Here is a 23,380-nt window from a genome sequence, read left to right on the forward strand (position 1 = left end):
ACAACATTAACTCTCACTCAATGTGGCCGCGCTCTTAAAAAGTCAATCATCCAGGCTGCAAGACCAGGATCAATGTTGTGGGAGTCCTTGTATCTTTCTGCTAAAACGTGTGGCTGAATGCAATCAGAAGCTAATGAAAAATCCATGAATAAAAGATGAGAGAAGGACCTGGCTCCTTCAAGGTGGGTTAAAACTAAATTCAGCAGGGTTCCTACTGCATGCTCAACACCTGCGCCTGACCTGTAAGCAAACTGCAATGGGTCAAGACACAGGTCCACAGTGACTCGTTGGTATTTTTATTCAAATGATTTCATACACAAGTAAGTGGAACGGATCTAAAGTCATTTGGAGATTTGGGAGTTGCAGATGTGAGAGGACAGTGATGGAATTTTTTCAGTGTGTGGAAACCTGATGAAGCTGGAGGGACATTAAAAAATTAGAATTAAACATATCTGCCAGCTGGACAATGCCATCAGGGCCAGGACTTCTCCTCCCCTCAACTCCCCAAAAAGAAGTTCCTGCTCTTTTGTCACCTTGTTCTGAAAAGAGACGATGTTTTAAACAACTGACAATTAATCACTAAAACTCAAAACCTTTCAATTCACTGGAAAGCATCTAAACAGACTTTCCATGAAGGGAGACATGACATTTCTTTGGATGCATCCCCATCGTGGATTTCACCTTCTCCCAAGCAGGACGAGAACTGGCTGCCCTTAGTATGCTCTCAACCTCGTCCTTGTAACTACGTTCGGCAAGTTTGAGCTCCTTTTAGAGCTGCTTTTGAAGATATTTTTGCTGTGCAATGTCCCCCTCTAAGAAGCAAAGCTTCCTTTTGTTTATTATATTTGACACTTTATCACTCAGAGCTTATTATTATGGAATGGCAGATGCCTAACTAAAGGAGACATAAAAACAGACAGCATTACTTAGTTCATTAAGATCTACACAGTCCCAGTCTGTGTTCCCATTCTGAATTAATTCCTAGAACCACATCAGAACCAACCGTCTGACTTGTTTCTCTTCACAACAGATTTAAATGATGGAAATAATAAATAAACTACATTGTGGCCACATTCCCACGGAGCTCTGCTAAAAGACTTATATGTCCCCTTTACAGACCCAAAACAGAGGTCAAGACACTTTAAAGCATTGTCTCCTGTTAGCAAATGTCTAAATATACTATTGACTGGCATGTTTATTCTTTGCTTGCAATAAATTAAATATATAGAGAAAAAAGTATCAATTGCTTCTGAAGGTTCATTGTCACATATTAAACACGTGTGTCATCCTGGCAAACTATGTGAAATACAGTTTATGGGATTGTTTAAGCAGCCAGGCTACAAAAGTCTGGCAACAAAATGTACCCAAAAGCCAACACTTTATGAAGGTGGTGGAAGTAGAAGTGCTTCATGTCTGTCTGAAGTGCTTGCAGAGACTTTTCCCACTGCTGGCTTACAGTCTGCTTTAGTTTTGGCAGCTGGTTTATTTTCCATGCTGTCCAGAGAAAATGTATGCTTGAGGACCAGTTCAGGCGTAGGCTGAAGATAATTGTACAGTGTCTGTAATGCCCGCACGTCCTCCAATGCATCATGGGCCTTGTAGTTCAACCCCAGCAGCTCTGTGACCAGGTTCTCCTGGCGAAAGCTCTGGAGGTCACTGTTCTTCAACATCTCACGAGCCATTGGTAGAGTGTCAACACAGCCTGAGACCGAAGACTCAAATTGTGCTCTGAGGTCCAGCTTATCAAGTGCTCGAGCCAGCAGCGGGCAGTCAAAGCAGCGAATGTTATGACCAATGAGAAGTGGGTGTCCAAGCATTCGAAGGAAAGCGATGAAGGAGACCAGGACCTCTTTGAGGGAGTTAGTGAAGACAAGCTGGTGATGGAGGTACAGTTTCCGTTTGTGTACCTTAAAGCCTGTCACTTTAGCTGCCCCTGGCTGGATACGACACTGAGGGACTACGTACAGGTTTAGTGAGTGACCTCCACTCACTGCCGCCAGCTGGACGATCTCACAGTTTTGACCTGGGAATGAAGAGAAAGAAGAAATAAGGCATCATTTCATGGTCTTTACAGGGCTGATCCTAACAAAATCATTTTCACACACCAGCATAGATGAATAGGCAATGCAAGTTTATTTATACAGCACAATTCAACAACAAGGTGATTCAAAGTGCTTCACAGAGACAATAAAACATGAGAAATAAGAAGCATAATTTCACATCAAAACATGAAAGCAAGGGGAAAGAAATAACTTTAAATAGTCATGCAGATTTGGACATGAAATAAATTAAAAATAGATTTGAATAAAAACTGAAATGCAGCTGAGAACTGGAGGGTTTTTAACCTCTGACACTGTGTTTCAGCTGATCTGAGACTTTCTGGAAGTTTGTTCCAGACATGTGGAGCATAGAAGCTGAATGCAGTTTCTCCATGTCTCGTTTTTACTCTAGAAACTGATGAAATACCCGATCCAGATGACCTGAGGGGTCTGGAAGGTTTATAATGGGACAGGATTGTCTCTGATGTACTTTTCTCCTAAACCAATAAGAGCTTTATCGACCAGCAGCAGAATTTTAGTGTCTATTCTCTGGCGGACAGTGGAAAGACCCCAGAACTGGACTGATGTGGTCCACTTTACTGGTTTTAGTGAGGACTCGAGCAGCAGAGATCTGAATTAGTTACAGGTAATAGATTTTTTTTAAGGAAAACAAGGCATAAATTAGAAGATTGTGAACAAAATCACAAACTGTCACTTGAATTTAAAAAAAAAAAAAAAATTTAAATACTAAACTATTTGTTAAAATAGGATTTAGTCTTCAGAAACATCATGTATATATTTTTTGCCTCCTTCATTCAAATGATGTACGTGCACATGGACGTCTCTCCAAGTTCCGATAGACATCAAACACAACGTTACCATAGTACTGGATATGGTTATTAGCATAGAACTTTTCCAAACATATTACATTAACAAAGTTTCCGTACCAAGTCCCGTCGTTTCCAAGTCGAAGAAAACCAGCTGCAGCTTTTCCCGTGTTGTTTCTCCTGGTTCTGATTTCTCCATCACGTGATGAGCTGATGTTTTCTGATGTTTTTTAGTAACAACGAAACGTAAAGTCTGGCAGAGCAGACACATAAAGGCAACATGCAGTCATCAGGAACACATACGCGTTCACAGAAATCTTCTCTTTCTCCTTTATATTTTGGAATTCTCCCTCTTGTTTTTTAAAACCCCGTTACGTAAAGAACTATGACCAGAAAGTGTAAACATTTAAAACAAAATATACTCAATGTGAAGAGGCTCGTTGTTATGATTAAAAATGATCCTAACCAAATAACTGTGAATATCTTCGTGTTTTGACATTTAAAATGCGAGACTCTTCTTCTGATAAGGAAGTAGAACCGAAACCTGCGTGTTAAGCGCATTGCTGGCCTCTAAAGGAGATAAATTGACATAATGGTTTTGTGTCGTACTGCTGCAGTTTACTAATCCTTAAAGACCCAATCCATGAAAAGAATGTGTATAAAAGTCCTGTTTTTTCATATCAAGGTCTGAATTTGCCCCTTTACCTAAATGTAAAATAGTAACAAAGTTTTTTTTTGTTTTTTTTTAAATCATATTTACCATTTATGTTCTGTCAACATTCATATCATGTAAACCTTCGTGTTCTGGTGTCCATTAAGAAGCAAAAGGCAATAATCAGATTGTGTTCTAAAGAATTTTGAGCTAGATGTTTTCACTATAAAATTATGTCAAATGTCCCAGAAACTGTATGCTGGGCTCCTATGAGTTACAGCGCTTATGTGGTAGATGCACTGTTGTTTTTGCTGGCATTTATCTGTCTGTCTGTCTGTTAGCAAGTTCATGGAAAATCTAATGGATTGACTTTCAACACTTTTTTCTGAGAATAGATCTTGGTGTTACTTAGATTCCATTAACTTTTCGGAATGATCTGGATTATCAACTGGATCCATTGTTTTTTTTGTTTTTGTTTTTTTTTTTTTTTTTTTTTTTTTAAAGGAGCATTTATTATTGTTAGATTTGGCCATTTTCAGTATAAATAATGTAACAATAAATATTTGGGATGTTTGGACAGAAAAATAGAGGAGAAGTTGCCTTCAAGTTTTACAAGATGTCAAAGACATCTGAATACTGGCAAAATTCTGGATATTATGATCTGGAACAGGTGAACTCTGAATTTTCATCACTGCATAAGAACAAATTACGATATAAACATGTAACAAATTTACTGTGGATTCATTGTCAGTGAATCTGGGAATCTAATAGTACACAGATGAAATTAATATAGACTGACTATTAAATAGGGCGGAAATTACAATATGTTCATCAACCTGTTTGTTAGCAACTTTACAACTTGGTGGATTTTTGTTCATTTTTCCTGAGGAAGGGTATTGTTTGGATTCCATGAAATTTTGGAAGTATTCTAGCGTGAACTATGGACACTTACATTTTTTTAAAATGTTTTTTTTTTTTTTTACAATACAGGTGGGAATAAGCTGCTTGGTGGATGTCTGCGCTCTCGGAGTAGTTTTTTTTCCCTACAGATTATCTAATCCAGGGGTGTCCGAAGTCAGTCCTCGAGGGCTGCTGTCCTGCTGGTTTGTAATGGATCTCATTCCAACACACCTGGCTCACATTAAATGGATCTGACAGCCAGTTCTACACAATGACGGATTTATTTGAGTCAGGTGTGTTGGAGCAGGTATACATGGAACCCCTTGAGGATTGTGGCCCTCGAGGACTGGAGCTGGACACCCCTGATCTAATCTTATCAAGTCAGTCATAATAATCCTCCCCATTTTGAAAACACATGAAAAGAAATATGATGAAACTTGTTTTGTAGGGTCTATCCAAACGTATATACCTATCAAGTATTGTGTACCAATTTCCAGACTGCTTTTAGTTTACATTTCTGGAGACACCTTGGATTGACATGTCTTTTTGGTACCATTATTTAGTCTTTTCTAAGGGTACCATCACTTTTGTCCAGGCCTGTCTCATGAGCTTATTTTTTTTATGTATATAATTCTGTTGAAGCGTGGTTGTAAAGCAATGTCTGACTTTCACTGGTTAAATTTCACAGAATTTTTATTTATTATTACTTTTGTCAGATTCCAGATATTTCTGTGACCATGGTGAATTTTTCTTTTATTGACTGAAGGGTACCAACAATTTTGTCCATGTGTGAAAACTAATTTGGAATTTGTTGAAAAGACATTTCCAGGAGACAGTCCTATCTATATCAGTCAATGACACAAGTCCAAAGTAAAAAAATACCAACTGCAGACATCCTACGGCTGCTTTGTTGCTTCTGTTAAAGGCATTTGTCATATCAAAGGACTGGTAAAAACATAATTATAAATTCCTGTTTTACATTCTTCTAAAGCTTCTTCTAAAATTTTTAGATGTTTTTTCAGATTGCTGAACCTGTTCTTATGTTTACAACTGAGAGACTCCGCCTCCCTAAGATGCTCTTTTTTTTTTTTTTTTGCAGATGCATCACTCATATTTGGTACAAACAAGACATCCAGACAAATTTCAGTTCATAAAACTTTAATTGTTCACACAGGAAAACAGTGTTTACAGTAATGAGAAGGTACAAAAGTTATAAGCAACTAACATGTTACTGAACAGGAAAGATACATTAATGCATAAATGAAGCATGAAACAGTTTTCCTTGCAATGCATGAGTCGGACCATAACCGTGTCGATTATTATTTATGTAATGCTTTTAACCATTTTTCAGCCTGTGCAGCCATGTGAAGTCACATGATGAAAACAAAATGACAAATATACTGAAGCAACTGTGTTTCGTCTTGAGGTTTTTCCTTTAAAACACATAGGTTACCCTGAAGGTGCATCTCAAGACAACCTGTTTTCTTGGTCTCCATGCCTTGTACAGCTCCTGCAGCATCTTGGCATCCTCCACAGCATTATGAGCGTTGTACGATCTTCCCAGGAAGTATTGGACCATAAACTCCTGGGAGTAACTGGGTAAACCCCTGTAGAGCTCCTTGCTTAGCAGGAAAGTGTCCAGAAAGCCGCAAACCACCTGCTGGAACTCCTGAAGGAGGAAGTGATTCCGCAGCACTCTGGTGAGCACGGGCGCATCGAAGCGCCTTGCATTGTGGGCAACCAGCAGCACTGGGCGGTGGAAGGAGCGCAGGAAGTCGATGAAGGAGGTGAGAACATCAAGGAGTGGGGTAGTGGCTACACGCCTCCCGTGGAGAAACAGGCCGCTGGGTTTGACTGTGAAGCCTGTAACCTGGGTGGCGCTCTGGGTGAGGGCTTGGCGGGGCAGGGTGTAGACATCAAAGACCCGCTCCTCACAAACGGCCGCCAGCTGGATGATGTCACAAACTGAGGTATCTGAAATGAGAAATATTGAATGTAAGCATATTGCTCAAGACATTGGTTTCCAAACTGGGGCATGCTCCCTAAATGTGCGGTGGAAAGAGACACTAATGATGGACTGTCATGCATGACTGAGGGGAGGAAACAAGACAGCATTCTCATAAGAACTAATTAACTGTGAAATAAACATATAGATTACGAAATATATTTTCAAATTTAACAATTAATTTATACAATAAAAAGATAAATTTGCAAAGTGTTTTGTAATTAAACCTTTTAAATTGAAATATTAAAAATGAATTGCAAATTGAAATATTGTTTCATTATTAAATACTGTGATTTGTAAATGTATTTTCAAATGCTATTTCTAAAATGAGAATTAAAAACAACTCCTATTTGATTAAAAATACCTTTACATTATTTAAAGAGATGACTTCATTTTCCATTTCCACACATTTTCAAATTTCAAATCTTTTTGCAATTGAAATTTCCTTGATGTGTTTCCTTCTCCCTTTTGCGTGACACTTTGGAGGAGTGAAAACCTAGCTGAACCAATCACAGCTGCTTCTGCATATCAGCATCTGTACTTTCAATGTAGTTGGCTAGTCATGATTTTGTATGATGAATATATTCCGCTGCTGCTAATTTGGCAGCCTCGCTCTATCTTTAGCAATTTGTACATTTGTTAGAACTAGATAATTCCCTTTAATGTCATTGCTGTTAGGACTGTTAGTATTATTATTGTTATTGTTACCTTTTTAGCTTTTTCACTTTGAGATTTTATTTATTTACTGAATGAAATGCTGAAATTAAATTGAACTGTTTTGTATTGTTATAGTGTTAGATTTGTTATTTACCTTGAGAAAACTCAAGTTTAGTTAACATGAGTCTAACAAAAAACCTATTAACATTTATGTAATGACTTCCATTTTCTTATGCTATGCTAGGTACAATGAACTATTGTTTTAGAAAAGTGTTATATAAATACATGGTTTTATTATTATTTTTACTATAATTGTGTTTTTATGCTTGTTCTATAACTGAGCATCTTGGACATGAATAAAAGAATATATAAGACACCATTTAAACATGGGACAGCAGGTATCTTACGTTGCATCAGCTAGTACTGGGTTAGCGCATCATGTGCAGACAGGAAACTTGTTTTCTTAGCTCCTTAGAAAAGGAAAGTGAAACTATAAAGACCATGCAGGATGGTTTCCATAGCAAATATAAACGTTTGTTTTTTAGTTTCCAACATGCTCAGATAACATATCTTTCAGATGAGTTGTGCTCTGAAGTAACATGACCCTTGAACTGATAATTATCATGTAACTAAAGCTTTGTGCCGAAGGAAAGCATTGACGACGTGGCTTTAGGAATTCTGAGGAGAAAAATGTGAGTGCAAAATTTAAAATATAATCAAATAAAATAAGGAATACTTTCCACTGGATTGCATATTTGAGGTTTGCAAAGACCTCATAGGTGTGGCCTTTTGTTACAGAGTCATTTCACACATTCATAAAGACAAAAAAACTAAACATCAACTTCTTCTGAACTTTCCTCTTACCATAGCCATTGCGATGGTGATGGGAATAGTTTGTAAACTAGGGTTGTAATAGTCTTACTCAACATGAGTGTGTGAGAATAGAAACCAATAAAGGCAAACTTAAATGCGCCCTTATCAGAATGCTTCATGCTGATCTCTACCTGCTCACAGATGAAGCCCTGACACTGGACTTATGCAAACTCTGTATTTCTTTAAACTCCAGCATTTAGGATTCTTTAGAATACGGGATGAGTTTGTAAGAAGCAAATAAAATATTTTACTTAGACCATTTTAAGCATATTTTCATATCCATTAAGTTTGTATTTTAAATGCCTTCACAGCAGACTATTATTGATGCTCTTGGAAAGTTGGCCTATTAGAATATAAAGGGTAAAAAGCAACAGAATACTAAAGATAATAACTATGAATATCAGTTATAGTCTCACTGGTAATGTCAACTTGTCACAGACTGAGTTAAATGAGCTCCTTAAAGTGGATTTTATATCAAAAGTATTAATGAAGTGCAAATAATCTTACAAATTAGCTGAATAAAAGGTCACTTTAGGTTTGAGTGAGGAAACTGGAACTCTATCAAGAAGGAAAAGCAGAGAGATGTTGGGTTAACGTTACCTAATCCAGTAGTCTCCAAGTCAAAGAAAACGATGATCCTGTTGTCAGCCATCTGCAGGATTTAAGATCAAACTGATTTTAGTTTTAACTTAATGAACAGCTAAGTTTAGGTCGCCGCATCTACCGGCAGATAAAGCTCACCTTGTCTGGTTCGATGATGAGACAGATGTCAGAAGTCAGCTGGAGGGAATCAGTTCAGGCTGTCTCACATCCGGGAGGACCAACAGGTGAGTCGTCACAGACGCGCCACTATGTCCCACTTTCAGTTCAGCAGAAAAGAAACACGTGTTTAACTTATGTTTTTACATCATATCGGCCTCATGACTTACCCAAAGCTCGCTGAAACTGCCTGCTCATCTTGTCAACATGTAGCTGCAGAACAAAAACAAACCACTGCTCTGTGACAAGCTGGAATTTTCCTCGCTGTTCGCATACTTTCATTTCTGAGCCGGTGTCACGTTGAAAACTGCACGACAGCGGAAATTTAGCCAACATTGTAGCTGTTTCCCACGCATATTTCTATCGAAAGCACATTTTTCTTTAACGTAACTATAAAGCTGTTACGCACATTAAAAAATAATGTGGGGCCTTATCAGTTATGACATGAATAAACATGATACATTTTAGCATCCTGTCAGACAGTGCTTTAAGTGGAACAAAATAAGTGGTGGTACTCTCTTAATGACTTGCTGTCAGTTTGTCGTGCAAATATGAGACAAAAACAAGGCTGATACTTATATGTAGGTCTATAAATTGATCTGTAGATTAAGAGTTTTATAGCACAGAAATGACGAAAAAAATAAACGCAGTAAGTTCTAAATCAAATCCACATTTGTCAAATTCAAAGTGCCATGGAGACACTTTTATGAACTTCAAGCCTTATTGCATGGGCATTAAAAATAACACTGAAAAGTAAATACATAAACTTAAAGTTCATTAACCCTTTCATGCATGAATTAATAATAAAACAATGCAACATTTTTCACAGTTTTGTAAAAAAAATAAAAAGCACTGAAGTGGTCTATTTACAAAAATATCCTCCTCATACATGAATATGCAAGAAAAAAAAGTAAATAGGTGCCCACTACAGGGCCACTATGCATGAAAGGGTTAAAAACATAAAAAGTTCTACATTGAGACTTATTTAGCTTATTACCAGAATAATGTATTATTATTACACATTTTGTGGAAATTATTCTCGACAAGCAACAACGTTTCAGCTCTTTTTGTCAAAGATTAATTGTTGTAGCCAAGTGGGATGTAGCCTATATGTTGTATATGTCGGGAGTGGGACAAGGTGTGTTGCTGTTGGTTAAAATATAACAGCGATTGCCTCTGGCTTAGCTGTCTACTGAAAATTATAAGTATGTAGAATATATGAACTGCTGGGACAGCAAGAATTAAGTTGCCCACATCCGGTTTGCAGATGCACGAGCAGAACAAATTCATGGCATGGAGATGACTTGTTGAAAACATAATTCCAGTCTCTGCTGTCCAGTATGAAGCCCAACAACACAGACTGACTAAGTGAAATCCAGTTATACCCCTCAGGTGGAACTGTATGTTTATATGATTTTAGTAGCTTTCTTAGGAAAACTTTTTTTTACAGGGGGGGGGGGTCAACTTCCATCCTCGAGGGCCACAGTCCTACAAGCTTTAAGAATTTCCCTGCTTCAACACACCTAACTCAAATCTATGGGTAAGTAGCAGAGTTGTGCATAGTTGGATGTAAAGTCTTAATTACATACTGTCAATTAATTACACAAGTCTGTGATCTTTTTAAGACCTTGGTAGCATCTCAAATTCTTATTTTTGTTAGCGATGTCACGTTACAAGTCTGGAAGGTATAGTTTAATATCCACTGTTTTTCTCTGGCTCGTTCCTGCCCTGCATCCTCTTTGATTCCTTTATGCTTTGGTATTGCGCAGGAAATAAATACATTCAGGATCCCTCGAGTCAACTTGTCTTTCCAGAGTCACTAAACATGAATTGGAACGTTTAGTTTTAATGCTCATGTAAGATGTGGAAAAAACGCCCAGAAAACTGCAGACCAGCTGAAAGTCTCAGCGGCTGCTTATAATAAAAACTAAAAACGTTACGTGCCACCATTTATCAAAAGAACTTAATTTCTAACCCTCTACTTTCTTTTCGTGTGTTTTATCTACTCTAATTTAGTTTCTTTTTAAGATATTTCCTGCACCCTGTTGCAATGCTGTCCTGTACATGAAATAAACAACTAAACAGGCCCTGCCTCGATTGTCTTGCTTTTGGAGAGCCTCATCAGTTGATTGATCATCAGCCGGATGTGAGATTCTATTCCCATAGACTCTCACAGCAAGTCTGGAAAGAGTCTAAAGTACAGACAGAAATCAAGTGAGCAGCAAAGCACCTTGATCTGTGTTATATTACTGATGTGTTGCATTATTACTGAGGAATGTGCCGTCCTTTTCTTACACAAAGCAATGCGACTTCTCATTATTCCTTGTTTTATGTGTGCCTTTATTTATTTAATTTACTGGGTGAAATCTACGCTTTTAATCAACTGTGCATTCAAAGTGAGGAGCACATAAATTCTGTTGTACACTCTTGCCTTATGCTTTACCCCCCCCATCCTAATTTTAGTGCATTTCTACACATTTGCTTGTTCGTTGAATATGATACTCGGACAGTTGCCTTCTTGTATTAGGTAACTGTGATCCTCCATTTCTCAAATGTGTGCCTTCAAACTTTTCAAAAAGCATCCACAAACTCTAGTCTTCTTCTTTCTTCTGTTTGGTGCTGATACTGTAATACTGTCCTTTTGTGGGACATTTGCTACCACTATATAAAGCAGTTTAAGGATTTTCTCTTAAACGTAGATTGAAATGGTACAGAGCTAACTTCCTATTGGCAAGCAGAAGACGAGTCTCAGACAGGTAAACAGTGCTGAAAACAGCATCTTTTCACAATCCGTCAAGCAAAAATGTCAACTCATTTCCGTTTGGCCGCATTTTACTTTTTTTAATAAGCAGATGAATTTTTTCCCCATAAAGTCTTTTTTTTTCTTACAACCATAGATATGTTTATATCATTAAAAAAGAAGAAAGAAATATAACACAAATTGCACCTTAAACATATACAACCGGAGTGTCCAGAGTGACGTGCTTTGTAGCACAAAAATGACCAAGTGTGGCCTTTTAAAATGTTGCCATGATTATTAGTAGGTAATGAACCGTATACAGGATAATATATCCTTCTAGAACAGATTCTTTTTTACCAATGTACATCCCAAAAGCATGATCATAAATAGTACATACACTGTGTATAAAAGAGAAACAAAACAACTAGAGAAAGCAGAGCATGCCTTCCAGTGACAGGTACATTCACTTTTTTCTCTCTTTTTTTTTCTTTTTTTTTTTCTATCCTTTTTTTTTCCCCCTTTGCAGAATACCAGACACAACAAACAGCATCCCATCAAATATCAGTGTCAAGAAATTTGAGCAGGAATACTTTTGCTCTTTCAGTTCACTTCCAGAAACAAACTCACTTAATATTTCTTAACAGGTTTACAGTTTTATGTAGTTTATATTATGTTATGAGAGGGAGGGAAAACAACAACAACAAAAAAAGCTGTTGAAAATCTCCACGCCTGCATTAAAACAGATCTGCACAGTCATCACTGAGACTTCAAGCCTCACGGAGAAGTTGATACATAATGGCTGTGTTGGTGAAATGGAGGACAAGGGGCTGCAAAAGCTTGCTCGAAAGACATGAGTACAGTAGATATAGTTAATGTCGGGTTATGGAATAGAGGCCCATGAATGTTACATGGCTCGTTCAGACGCTGTACACACATAGACAGAGAGTAAGAATATGTAGAAACACATGAACGGTGTGGGTTAGTTGCTACGCTTTTCTTTTTGTCAGGTTAACAGGCAGAGTAAATGCTACGTTTCACAGTCAGATCTGCGAGAGAAGACAGAGGAGCTACAGTTGTTGTGAATAAGGAGACGAAGAGGAGAGTATTCTGTACGGCTCATGGACGGCTTTTAAGTGTGTACACGAGTGCAATAGATGAGAAATCCCCTTTATTAAATGTCACTTAGTGTCACTCGACTGCTGCTGACATAAGTTTATTCTCATATAAAAAAACATTTAAGAGGAAATGCTAGTGTGTAGGAGGGGTTACACATGCATGGAGCGGTAGGTGATATGGTGAAGGAAATAATTCATTCATTCACGCAACCACACAGACAGGAAAGACAAATGGCTTTCATCTGATCCCACCCACAAACAAACAAACAAACCCAAAACAATATATCAACAACATAAGTTGTGGATATCAACAACACCTATAATACAGCATTAACATATATATATATTTATATATTAAAAAAATTCAAGTCCTGATGCAATAACACTGTTTGTCTCTTAGTATAACAGAAGGGAAAACAAACATTTGCAGGAAAAGGCAGATACAAAACACTTGGGACTGACATTCAACACCTCATGTCAAGGTTTTGTGACACCCGACAGGGTGGGGGCGGGGCTCTGTCAGTGCTGATCTTCAGCTTTTCCTTCTATCATTTCTCAAGCGTATGCCCAAAAACTGGCTTTGTTCAATGTGAAAATAGAAAAAAAAATAACCATAAACCAAATGAAATAGCACAGAAACAAAAACAGAACCTGAATTTCTGACACTTCACTTTACAAAACAGGGAACAGAGACGAGTCAACAACCCAGGAGCAGCACTGGACTTCAGTTTTATGTACACTTGTCTCCTCTGTTACATAATAATAATAATAATATTAATAATAACAATAATAATAATAATAATAATGATAATAATAATAATAACAATAGCTGTAACAGATTTCGACAGCCTCTTCTAACGTATGGAAGGAGGAGTGTGGTGGAGAAGCATGCAGCCTCTGGGCTGGTGTGTCCTGTGTAAACGTGAAAAGCAGGCTTAGCTTGGCGCTGGATGCAGACTGAATATCCACCAGTTCAGTCAGTATGGCTACATTTCTTCTGGGTAGCCTCAACCACCTGCCCACACGCTATAAAAAATAAAGATGGGGCACTGTGACTGTGAGATTTGGCTTTCCAGGTTTTTTTTTTTTTTTTCCTCTGTGTCAAAGCTCTGATCCTTCCATTCTTCTCCTCTCACCCCTCGAACTGACCCCTGGTGCTCCTGCAGGGGCCACACAGCACTCTGACCAGGCTGCGCCAGCTTTTAGCACCTCTTCCTCTCACCATCGGCACCTCTGTGTCATATTTCCAGTCATCGCTTTGACTGGACCAAAGAAGGGGGGGGGGGGGGGGGGGGGGGGGGGGGGGCGCTCTATTTAGACCCCTCACTGTCCCTCCTCCTTTTCAGTCACAGCCCGTTTGAGCTGAACCAAGTAGCGGCTGTTCCTCTCCTCCCCCCTCATCATCACACCATGAACTCGTTGCTGCCGTACAGAACCAGCTGCTGCGGCCCCGAGCCGAAGTCCGACTCACTCTGATGGCTCCTCGAGGAGTCGCGCGGTGAGCTGCGGCTCAGCCTGAGCCTGAGCCGAGTCTTCCCTGTTCGGTTGCCCCCCTCTGCTTCTGCCAACGGTGCCCCCAGGCTGCAGGATGTGAGCAGGGGCCCAGAGGATGAGGAGCGGAAACGATAGTGAGGAGGTGGGGAGCCAGAGGCGTTGGAGGAGAGAGAGGAGGAAGGGTGATAAGAGTCGGCAGAGTCCTGGGAGTCAGGCTGGCGGCGCAGAACTCGTCTTCTCTTTGTCTCCGACTTTCTGGAGCGGTTTGTGCTGCCCTCTGTGGAAAGAACGAGGTAACAACACAAACATCAAAATGTATTACCCACTTAATCATCTATTATTATCCCATTTATTTTAGATAGTTGTCTAATAATTGAAGTAAAAATGTTATTTTAGCTTAGTTTTCTTTGCAATCTGTTGTACCGCCCAATGCATCACCAAAGTCTGTGACCAAAACAGAACCCACCTGGTTCACAGCTAATTTCTATTTTTTTCTTTAATTATAGAGAAAAATAAAAGAATGCACACCAAGCAATGAATGAAAGTTTTCTGACCATTAACCTAAAAATAACAACAGTTACACATGTTTAAATAAAAAGTACTTTTCATCCGTCGAAACAGGAAACCAGGAATTCCTCTTTCATTATAACTATGAATATGAATCTTAAAGTTGGACTATGTAAGATTTTCAATATTTTCAAAATAAATTAATAAAATAACTACAATCATAATTAGTAAATTATAATGATTATAAAAATCATAATTTTTTTTAAACATGTAGGTTCCAGTCTTAAATGCTTGCCTGCCAGTAAAAAAAAAGTGCTTTTTGTCATTTGTCATTAATTAAACCTTGTAAAAACCCTGTAAGACTGGAACCTACATTTTCAAAAAACTATCTAATTATGATTGTAGTTATTTTATTAGTTAATTTATTTTGAAAATATTGAAAATCTTACATACTCCACCTTTAATGCAAAGGATAAAAGTGAGATCATCTTTGGCTAATTTACTAATAAATATTTGGTGTTTGGATGTGAGACACTCACACATACCAGAGGGGTCGGATGTGGCTCCCTCCGTCTCCATGGTGATATTCTCAGAGCTGTCTGCTGTGCCGATGGAAGCCTCCGATTCAGGAGTCTCATCGTCGGATGTTCGTGGCTCCAAGATCAGCATCTCAAACGTCAGCTCCTCCCTGAAAACACACGAACCAAATCAACATTTTCTGTTGAGTCCTACTCTGGATGTCCCAGAGTGATCCATGCAACACATACTTCTCTTTTTGCAGACTCTCAATCTGAACGGTGAGTATTCTCTCCTCCTGCTGCATTGCCAGCTGCTGCTGTTCGTTCAGCCCTGCCTCCGTTGCCTCCTCTCCTCCTTCATTCCCTGCAGTTTCTCCGTCAAGCACAGAGGGTGCTTTAGGGCTCAGAGGAGGCGAAGCCACATTGGTACCGCTTTGACGGACACGGCTTTTGTTCTGCAAGATCACACAAAGAAAATCAGAGTGAACAAGTGTGTTTGTGGAAGAGGAAGAGGTGGTTCATTGCTCATGAAGACGGTGATGATGCACAGGCAGCTGAGCAGCTATAAACATGGCTGGATGCTTTGACCACACACTGACTACACAGAAACGCTGACCACAGCTTACAACATCACTGCTAACAATAAACTATGAGGTCTACTGATCATTACTACACACAAACACGCCTTCATCAACAAATACTCAAACACACACACAGGTGGGCATTACCTTTAACCTAGCTGTACTAGGCTGCATGTTAACAGGTTGCAAAGCAGAAACAGAAAGTAGAGCGATCAGTGGAGCAACATGGTTGAAATGCTGCATCCTCTGAGCTCACACCACAACCAACCAGCTACACGAGGCACAGGAACAGGATCCAAAGCCTAAAAGTATCGCTGGAGACATGTTGGCTTTAGCTTTCTCTACCCTACACAATCTTTAGCAGAAATACACTATTTACATGGAAAATAGAGCGACGTAATCTGGTAAAAGATTCAGAGTTTAGGATTTAATAACTCCGATTATATTGCTAATATTACAAATATAATCAACCTTAGTCTTAAAGGCTCTTCAGATGAAATTTGGACAGTTTCAAACCTCTCAAACGATGGTAAATTGTGTTTTCATAATGTAATGACACAAATAAAATAAGCTGTTGATGCCAGGCAATCTGATCTTGTTGCATTACACATAATAAATCCATTAATCCCACCACAATTAGATTTCCACACTAACCTCCCTTCCTCTGCATCATGCAAACTGCATCCTTGTCATGTTCCAACTACCATGTATCATGATACAATGATGCTGATGACTAGTAACGCTGTAACATGACTATTTGGTTGCTAGTGAGAAGAAAACACATCCGATATGTTTTCTAACATCCTTCCATTTGTCTGCCCAAGAAATGAGCTCAAAACACATTCCAGGTAACCGGTCGAGGCTAGAAGAATAAAAATGGATGGGGCTTAAATGGTTAATGTTCATGAACAGTAACAGGATAGTCTATACATACACTGTTGTTTCAGAATATTCAGTGCCAATTGTTTTGATACTTTGTTTTTTGGATCTGTGTAAAGTTTACTACATTGATAGTATACCTGTATATTTATAGAGATGTCACTCCTTTAACCCAGATGGACTTACAGTATCATCATTTTAATTATTGGTCTGAAAAATGGGACAACATAGTAAAATTTAGCGTTACTGCAGTCATGCTGCAGTAAATGTGGTGACTAATTATTTTCTTGTCAGACTAGCTGATAAGTTCCACAGTGGAGATGCTGAGTACCAAGAACTGATTCAGACGGCATTGAAAGATAATGACAGCTCCTGCTAAGTGCCTTCAAGTAAATGCAAAAATAATAATAACAGCTGAATCAGGTCCAGCTCCCTAAAATACCCTCAACTTCCCTCATTAAACAAAAACTAACATTGATCTATTATTTTGAAATTCAAAAATTACATTTACTCTTTCTGCTGGTGGTTTATTTGAAAATGATTATGTATATAATACAGATACACAATTTCATCTAATCAAATAACAAATAACTAATTTAACTATTTTAAATAATGCTTAAAAATTAGAAGAAGAAGAAAATCCTTCCACAATATATATTATTAATATGGATTCATATATATTATTAATATGTAATATGGATTACAAATAATAAGATCTAAATGTGTATTGGCATGGGTTTTAAGGAAATTCTATAAATGCAGAAAAGGTTGTTTAAGAAATTTATTTCCTCATAGTTTTTGTGCTTAAGTTGAACTTTGTACTTGTACCATGAATGTATTGCTTGTGAAAGAAACTAAACGAGTGTCGTTCGCTGCCAGACACAACATTGTATCACTAGAACACACTATGTAAGAACATCTATCTGTATGCGAGGAAAACACACCAGCCATCATCAGCATCATCTCTTTAGTGTAAAACGTTCAGTTTTTAAGCTAAAACAGAGGACTATATTACCAACTGCCGCACAGAAACAAACTCGTAACAAAACACAACTTGAACGAAGGATCGGACACCTAACAGAGAGCTAATCTGCAGACAGACGCGGTGAGAACTCTGACCAGACGTTACAGACAGCATGAGTGGACGGGTTGAGTAGACTGACGGACAGGACAGGACTGGTGTTGGGCAAGCACAGGGTGTGGGAGGGGCATACATACCGGGGTGGCAGTGCGGGTAATGCTCATAAACCTAACAGCAATTAGTACAGGTTTCTGGAAGAAGGGGCAGGGGGAGGAAGGAAGGAAGGAAGGACAGATCAGGGTTAGGGAACGGTGAGGTAATCATGTAAGAATGGATTCGGTTTTTTGCTGGTCAGAATATTTTTTAGGTTAAACTGAGCTTGAATCAGTTGGAAAGTAAAATGTTTAAGAAATTCTGTGCATTTTACAACATGACCTGGAGCTGGATAATACTTTACTGATACCTTAAATAAAATATAATGTTGCAGTATAAATACACAAAGAGTGGTCATTAATCATTAGAAACCGTCACTGTGTACAGCTTATTGGCAGGAACAGCCTCATTGTTTCAGCAGAGCCGAAAAGCTTTTGTACATGTTGTTTAATCCTTGTGTTGTGGAGATCTGCAATGGTGTCCACTATGAGTTTTGGGCTCTGTAAAAGTCGGAAAAGAGCAATTGAACATCATCATTTCAAGTTTCTTTGACTCTTTGCCCTTGATGCTGTTTCTTCTTACCGGTAAAAAAGCTTAATCAAACTTTCTTGGAAACCTATGGCACACTCAATAGAGAAAATTGAGAGGCTTGGAAGTCACAGCATCATCTTTCAGATTAATGATGGTCAGAAAGCCATATTATACAGACTGCTGCTACTTAAGGTAAACAGAAATATAAGTCTTCAGTGAGATGTAGTAGTAGAAATGCCAACGTTTAATGTTACACTGTAGTATGTAAGGCACTGGCTACTGGGAAAGTCAGACAATCACTTGACTTGTTTTATTTTCTCTATTTTGAATTTATCTTTATTTGAAGTAAATTTAGTTTAACACTTAGACCTTGACCTCCTGAATATAATTTCCCCTTCTTTTTTCCCCTAGGAGATGAGGCTATGCTCGAACATAAAATCTTTGTTATGTTAGAATTTAAAATATTAAAAATCTTTAAATATTTTCTTTTATCTGCCTTTTTATAGTATGAGGAAAGAGAAAACAGCCAAATCTGTGAATGAAATATGTCAAGAAACACAAAGGAATGGACTCCTGCCATGGCTGTCAGGGAAACCATGGAGCTGAAAACTGCTTCAGTTCAAATGATGAGTGGGTGAAACAGATAGTGAGAAAAAAAAACAACAAATAAACATCCACCTCAGAGAAATGCAGTAAGTATTGTTCATATTAAAATCTTCTGCTAAATGAGTCTGATCTTACCATAGACTTCCTGATGTGGGTTAGTCTGCTCTTTGCTTTGCTCTCAGCAAACTCCAGACTGCTGATGTCTTTTAGACGCGCTTTATACTTGTTCATCTGCTCATTGATGATCAATTCCACACACCTACACAGAGGTCAGATCAGATCAAATGGTCGATTTAAGGTTGCTTGCAGCATTCAAACGTCAGCAGCATGTATGTTTCTGATGAAAGCAGTAAGTCATGCATTACAGAACATTTACATTTTTAGATTAATAAAATATGCATGAAACTGAATACGTTTTGTGAAAATCTGTATCCTTCCCGTATGCACATATGGGGGTTTTCAGATGCCATTTGGTGCATTAGTACCAATAGTATATGTCATAATACACAACAGGCCTTAAATATTCCAGCATTATGCCATTATCAAACAGCCTGGATAAACAAGATTTAGGCAAGATTTGTCAACCACATTTCATAGAAACTTACTAATAATCTACAGAGATAGAGGCTTATGACATCTTTGGGTTATTTGCACAACTACTGCACCCGATAGCTGCAGGTAGGAGTAAATATTCACTAAAAACTAACACTTTTGCGATTACTAGGTTAGTAACTTAGCTATTTATTAATCCAGAAAATGATTAGTACATACATATAATTTCTATATTTAAAAGCAGCATGTAAATGATCTTAAATGACTAATTTATTTAAGCGAGAAAGAAAAAAAAAAAAAAGATTAAATGAGTGAAACTGCAGAGGGTTGTTTGAGGTCAGTGTCGGACATACGCTGTGGTTTTGCTGATGTCTTGGACGCTCTGCAGTGGGTCGATGGTGTCGGGGCAGCGGAGGATGCAGGGAGCAAAAACAATAGCGAGGGCGTTGGCAGACATCCTGTTTGTCTCCTCCTGTAAGGCAATCCTGTAACAAACCAGAAGAAAATCTGTTAAAGTTTAACCCTAAAAGTTCATCTTTCCAGAAGATAACATCCATTCTCAGCATTCTGCAAAACCAGAATCACTGATCTATTATAGAGATAAATAGGAGACAAATCTGACCAAGATACACAAACTGCAGTGATGGTTGCTTCTAATCTCCCCGCTCACCTGACCAGATGGAAGATGAGGCGCTCCAGCGTGTTGAGATGTGTCCTGCTGAGCTGGTCGATCACCGAGTACACCCCTCTAATCACTTCCCGCTTGTCTGGCTGACCTGAAAGGAAAATATAAAGAATGAAAATGACACATGCACACACAATCAAAGCAGAATAACAGAGCTAGCAGCTGCAGCAAACACAGGGGTATAATTAGGAGCTTACCCATGGCTCTAAGGAACTCCTCGTAGAGTTCAAACGTCATGAGTGGGCTGGGCAGGTCCCGAAGCCACTGTTTGAGCACGCTGGCGATGACATGAATGTTGTAGTCATCCAGGTTCACACTGCTTACATCTAGGTGGAAGATAAATTCAGACATTTTAACTCATTTCCAGGTTTCTGTTGTTCTGGATCAGATGGAAGAAACTTTGTACACTCGTTCACTGACAGTTGTGATAAATCTCTGTGCACAAAATCTCTGTCCTCAAAACAGATGCTGCTCATACTTGTACAGCTGGATTTTCTTAGTTAATTCTAAAGTTTTCTTAGACATGCAAATGGGGATTATTTAACTGGGTCTCTGCATGATGAGCATAGCTGTAAACAGACTGCTCTCACCTTCTCTCTCCACGCATCTCTTCAGATTACACAACTGGAGTTTCTAAAGCTGTCATAACTATTACTTCAGGGTCATTCACCGTCTCACCTGTGTCCAATCCCTGTCGCAATTCTTTGATCTTATTGGCAGAACCGGACTTTCTGTAAATCCCCTCAGTGTAGAGGCCATGCATCTCAATGTAGTTGATGAGTTTCTCCACCAGCTGGGGAACTGTGCGCTCCTCACTGGTCAGACGGGACAACTCCACACCAAACTGCCGTGACGACAGCTCCGGATCGTACTTGTGTGCAAAAATACAAACGCAAAAATAAGTTGTGCTTAAGTAAATATTCTGCTTGAGTACATGGAGATCACAACATGACAGCATGATGATTGTTTGAGTGATTGATTCAGATTGGTTCCTCCTACTATGGATGGAAGTAAGACGTGTGAAACAACATAAATATGATAATTAAAAGGGTTCAGGTTGACTCAGAAACTTGAATTAACCATAAAATTTACAAATAAATAAACCATTCTACTGCTGCTTGATTCAAGATCCATAATTGGAAAGGATAATGTTTCATTTTCAAACCTTTTGAATAATTTCTGTATGTTACATTTTTATATTGATTATTTTAAAATTCAACAGATACCAATACAAAGTTACATTTAATATTGAATTTTTACTTTCGTTTTTCCTCCAAAATGCATTACCAACTCATGTCTAGATATGGCATGGTGACGCTTTAACAAGCCCACATGAGGTTTAGTACCCTAGAGGCCCCACCAGACTGTTAGAGCAGCAGAAGCTCATCCAATCAGAAGTGAAACATCGACAAGAACTAAAAAGTCGTCCAGCTGCTCCTCCAAGATGAGGAATATCATATTTCCACTTTAAGGAAAACAGAGTCAAACCATCATCTACTCAGGAAATTAAAAGCAGCATATCATACCAGGAAAAAGGAAATCCTTTTCAATAGGTCAAGTTTTCTGCAAGATCATCAGCTGTTCTTTTTTCCCCCCGATTTATGATCATTTCCTAATTTTTATCATGAAGTTTACATCGCAAGTAAAAAACAAATACAAAACCACTGACACTGGATTGCTGCCAGGATCCTTTTACCTTTTTCCATCACTTTGATGATAAAGGCAAATAATAAATAAAAATGGACGACAAATGATTGTTTTGAGATGCGAAAGCAGAAAACAGCTGCCTACCTTTTTACTACACTTGGTCGTCATCTTGGAGCAGCACTTCCTGTGACAGGCGTAGCGACACACTGCAGACACACAAAACAACAAATGTAGTCAGACTGAGGGCTTCATCTCTACACACTCCTCCCACAACGGAGACGAGAACAGCAGCAGCAGGTCACGAGCTTAAAAAAACTCAGGTAAGTGTTGGATTGGAGAGTCTGCTCCCTCAAAGTGCAGATGGAGCTGCGTAACTAGATAGAAGACAAGATTTATGAAGGCAGCAGGAGGTTTAATCAAATTTTGCTGATACACAGGCACGCATGGAAAGTGTGTTCATTCTGTGGGGATGAGTATGTTGCGCATATGAGTGCGTTTGTGTTTATGTGAAAGCAGCACAAGAGGGTGTGTAGAGCCACGAGGTTGGAAATAGAAACTACACACACTGGTGTGAGTGGCAGTGGGTAAATGAGTTAGGAGGACATTAGCAACTGCTGGTGGGAGGGGTGTAATTGTGAGAGTCTTTGTGAAATTCTGGGAAGGCTTGCAGATTTTTACAACTTGTATTCAAACTAAACATAAATGCATCAACAAAAACAACAGAAACAGCACCGGTGGAGAAATTATAGCAACTGGTAGATGGACAACACCATTAACAAGTGATTGGCAAGCAGATTAATAACTAGTGGAAAGTGGAAATACATTTACTAGCTATTTTATTAGTCTGTTCGATTGCTAGTTGAGACAAACAGCTAATCGGCCAATCACATGACAGCATCTCAATATGTTTGGGCACGTAGACATGGTCAAGATGACTTGATGGAAGGAAAATGTCTTGATGCTGAAATGAAAATGTCTTGTTGATGTCAGAGGAGAATGGCTTGAAGACAATAGAAAGGAAACAGGAACTCAATAGAATATCTTTAAACACACAACACAGCCATCTTTGAAACAGATGGGCTTCGGCAGCAGAAGTACGCACCAGGTGCCGCTCCTGCCAGCTAACAAAAGGAAACTGAGGCTACAATTCACACAGACCCACCAAAACTGGACTGTAGAAGATAAAATCACATTGCCTGGAATGAAGAGTCTCTATTTCAGCTGCTACATTCACATGGTTGGGTCAGAATTTGGTGTAAATAACTAGAAAAGATGGATCCTGCCTTGTCGTCTTCTATGAAACAAATACTTAAGGCTGTTCTGAAGAGAAAATATTCCAACCTGGTACAAGCAAGGTGGGCCTAAAAGAGTGGCCAGTGATTGTTTACTGTGTACATGTAAGCACAGACGTGCAATAACGGACATACTGGACACATTATATGTCGTATGACACAATGAACAGTTTCATCCATCACATTATAATGCAACATGTCAAACCCCTACGTTTGCAGACGCAGGCTCGATCCATCATCCAGATGAGGGAGGAGCAGTACTCGCAGTAGGTGGGGATGCTGTACTGAGTGGACTTGAAGATGTGGCCGTTGTGTTCCTCCACCTGCAGGCAGCAGCAGAACCATCA

General features: G+C 38.8%; 3 protein-coding genes across 8 annotated transcripts in view; all 3 read right to left on the reverse strand.

The window, feature by feature from the left end:
- Window positions 1-211: 211 nt before the first annotated feature.
- On the reverse strand, window positions 212-3,065 carry plex9.2 (PML-like exon 9.2; the record flags this gene model as incomplete). Its single annotated transcript, XM_079256836.1, has 3 exons — window positions 212-251; window positions 1,555-2,023; window positions 2,987-3,065. The coding sequence occupies 3 exons, from the start codon at window positions 3,063-3,065 to the stop codon at window positions 212-214; spliced, it is 588 nt and encodes a 195-aa protein (XP_079112962.1).
- A 2,788-nt stretch (window positions 3,066-5,853) lies between these two features.
- LOC306768472 (DNA polymerase III PolC-type-like) lies at window positions 5,854-8,605 on the reverse strand (the record flags this gene model as incomplete). The annotated part of the gene is made up of 2 exons (XM_079256849.1): window positions 5,854-6,392; window positions 8,554-8,605. 2 exons carry the CDS (start codon window positions 8,603-8,605, stop codon window positions 5,854-5,856), a joined length of 591 nt encoding a protein of 196 aa, XP_079112975.1.
- Window positions 8,606-13,875: 5,270 nt separating this feature from the next.
- Window positions 13,876-23,380, reverse strand: part of LOC306763738 (unconventional myosin-IXAa-like) — a 134,135-nt gene continuing 124,630 nt past the window's right edge. For 5 of the 6 annotated variants that reach the window (XM_079250630.1, XM_079250629.1, XM_079250627.1 and 2 more), the window contains 11 exons: window positions 23,245-23,356; window positions 21,886-21,947; window positions 20,773-20,965; window positions 20,292-20,420; window positions 20,080-20,185; window positions 19,763-19,894; window positions 18,993-19,116; window positions 17,765-17,818; window positions 15,336-15,541; window positions 15,114-15,256; window positions 13,876-14,338 (listed from right to left, as the gene is read on the reverse strand). In XM_079250630.1, the coding sequence (XP_079106756.1) occupies window positions 13,971-14,338; window positions 15,114-15,256; window positions 15,336-15,541; window positions 17,765-17,818; window positions 18,993-19,116; window positions 19,763-19,894; window positions 20,080-20,185; window positions 20,292-20,420; window positions 20,773-20,965; window positions 21,886-21,947; window positions 23,245-23,356 (1,629 nt within the window). In that variant the 3' untranslated portion in view covers window positions 13,876-13,970. The remainder of the gene's footprint in view (window positions 14,339-15,113; window positions 15,257-15,335; window positions 15,542-17,764; window positions 17,819-18,992; window positions 19,117-19,762; window positions 19,895-20,079; window positions 20,186-20,291; window positions 20,421-20,772; window positions 20,966-21,885; window positions 21,948-23,244; window positions 23,357-23,380) is intronic. The other variant, XM_079250631.1, reaches the window with a different exon arrangement.

This window comes from Telmatherina bonti (genome assembly GCF_933228915.1).
Source record: "Telmatherina bonti genome assembly, chromosome: 2".
NCBI classification, from domain to species: domain Eukaryota; kingdom Metazoa; phylum Chordata; class Actinopteri; order Atheriniformes; family Telmatherinidae; genus Telmatherina; species Telmatherina bonti.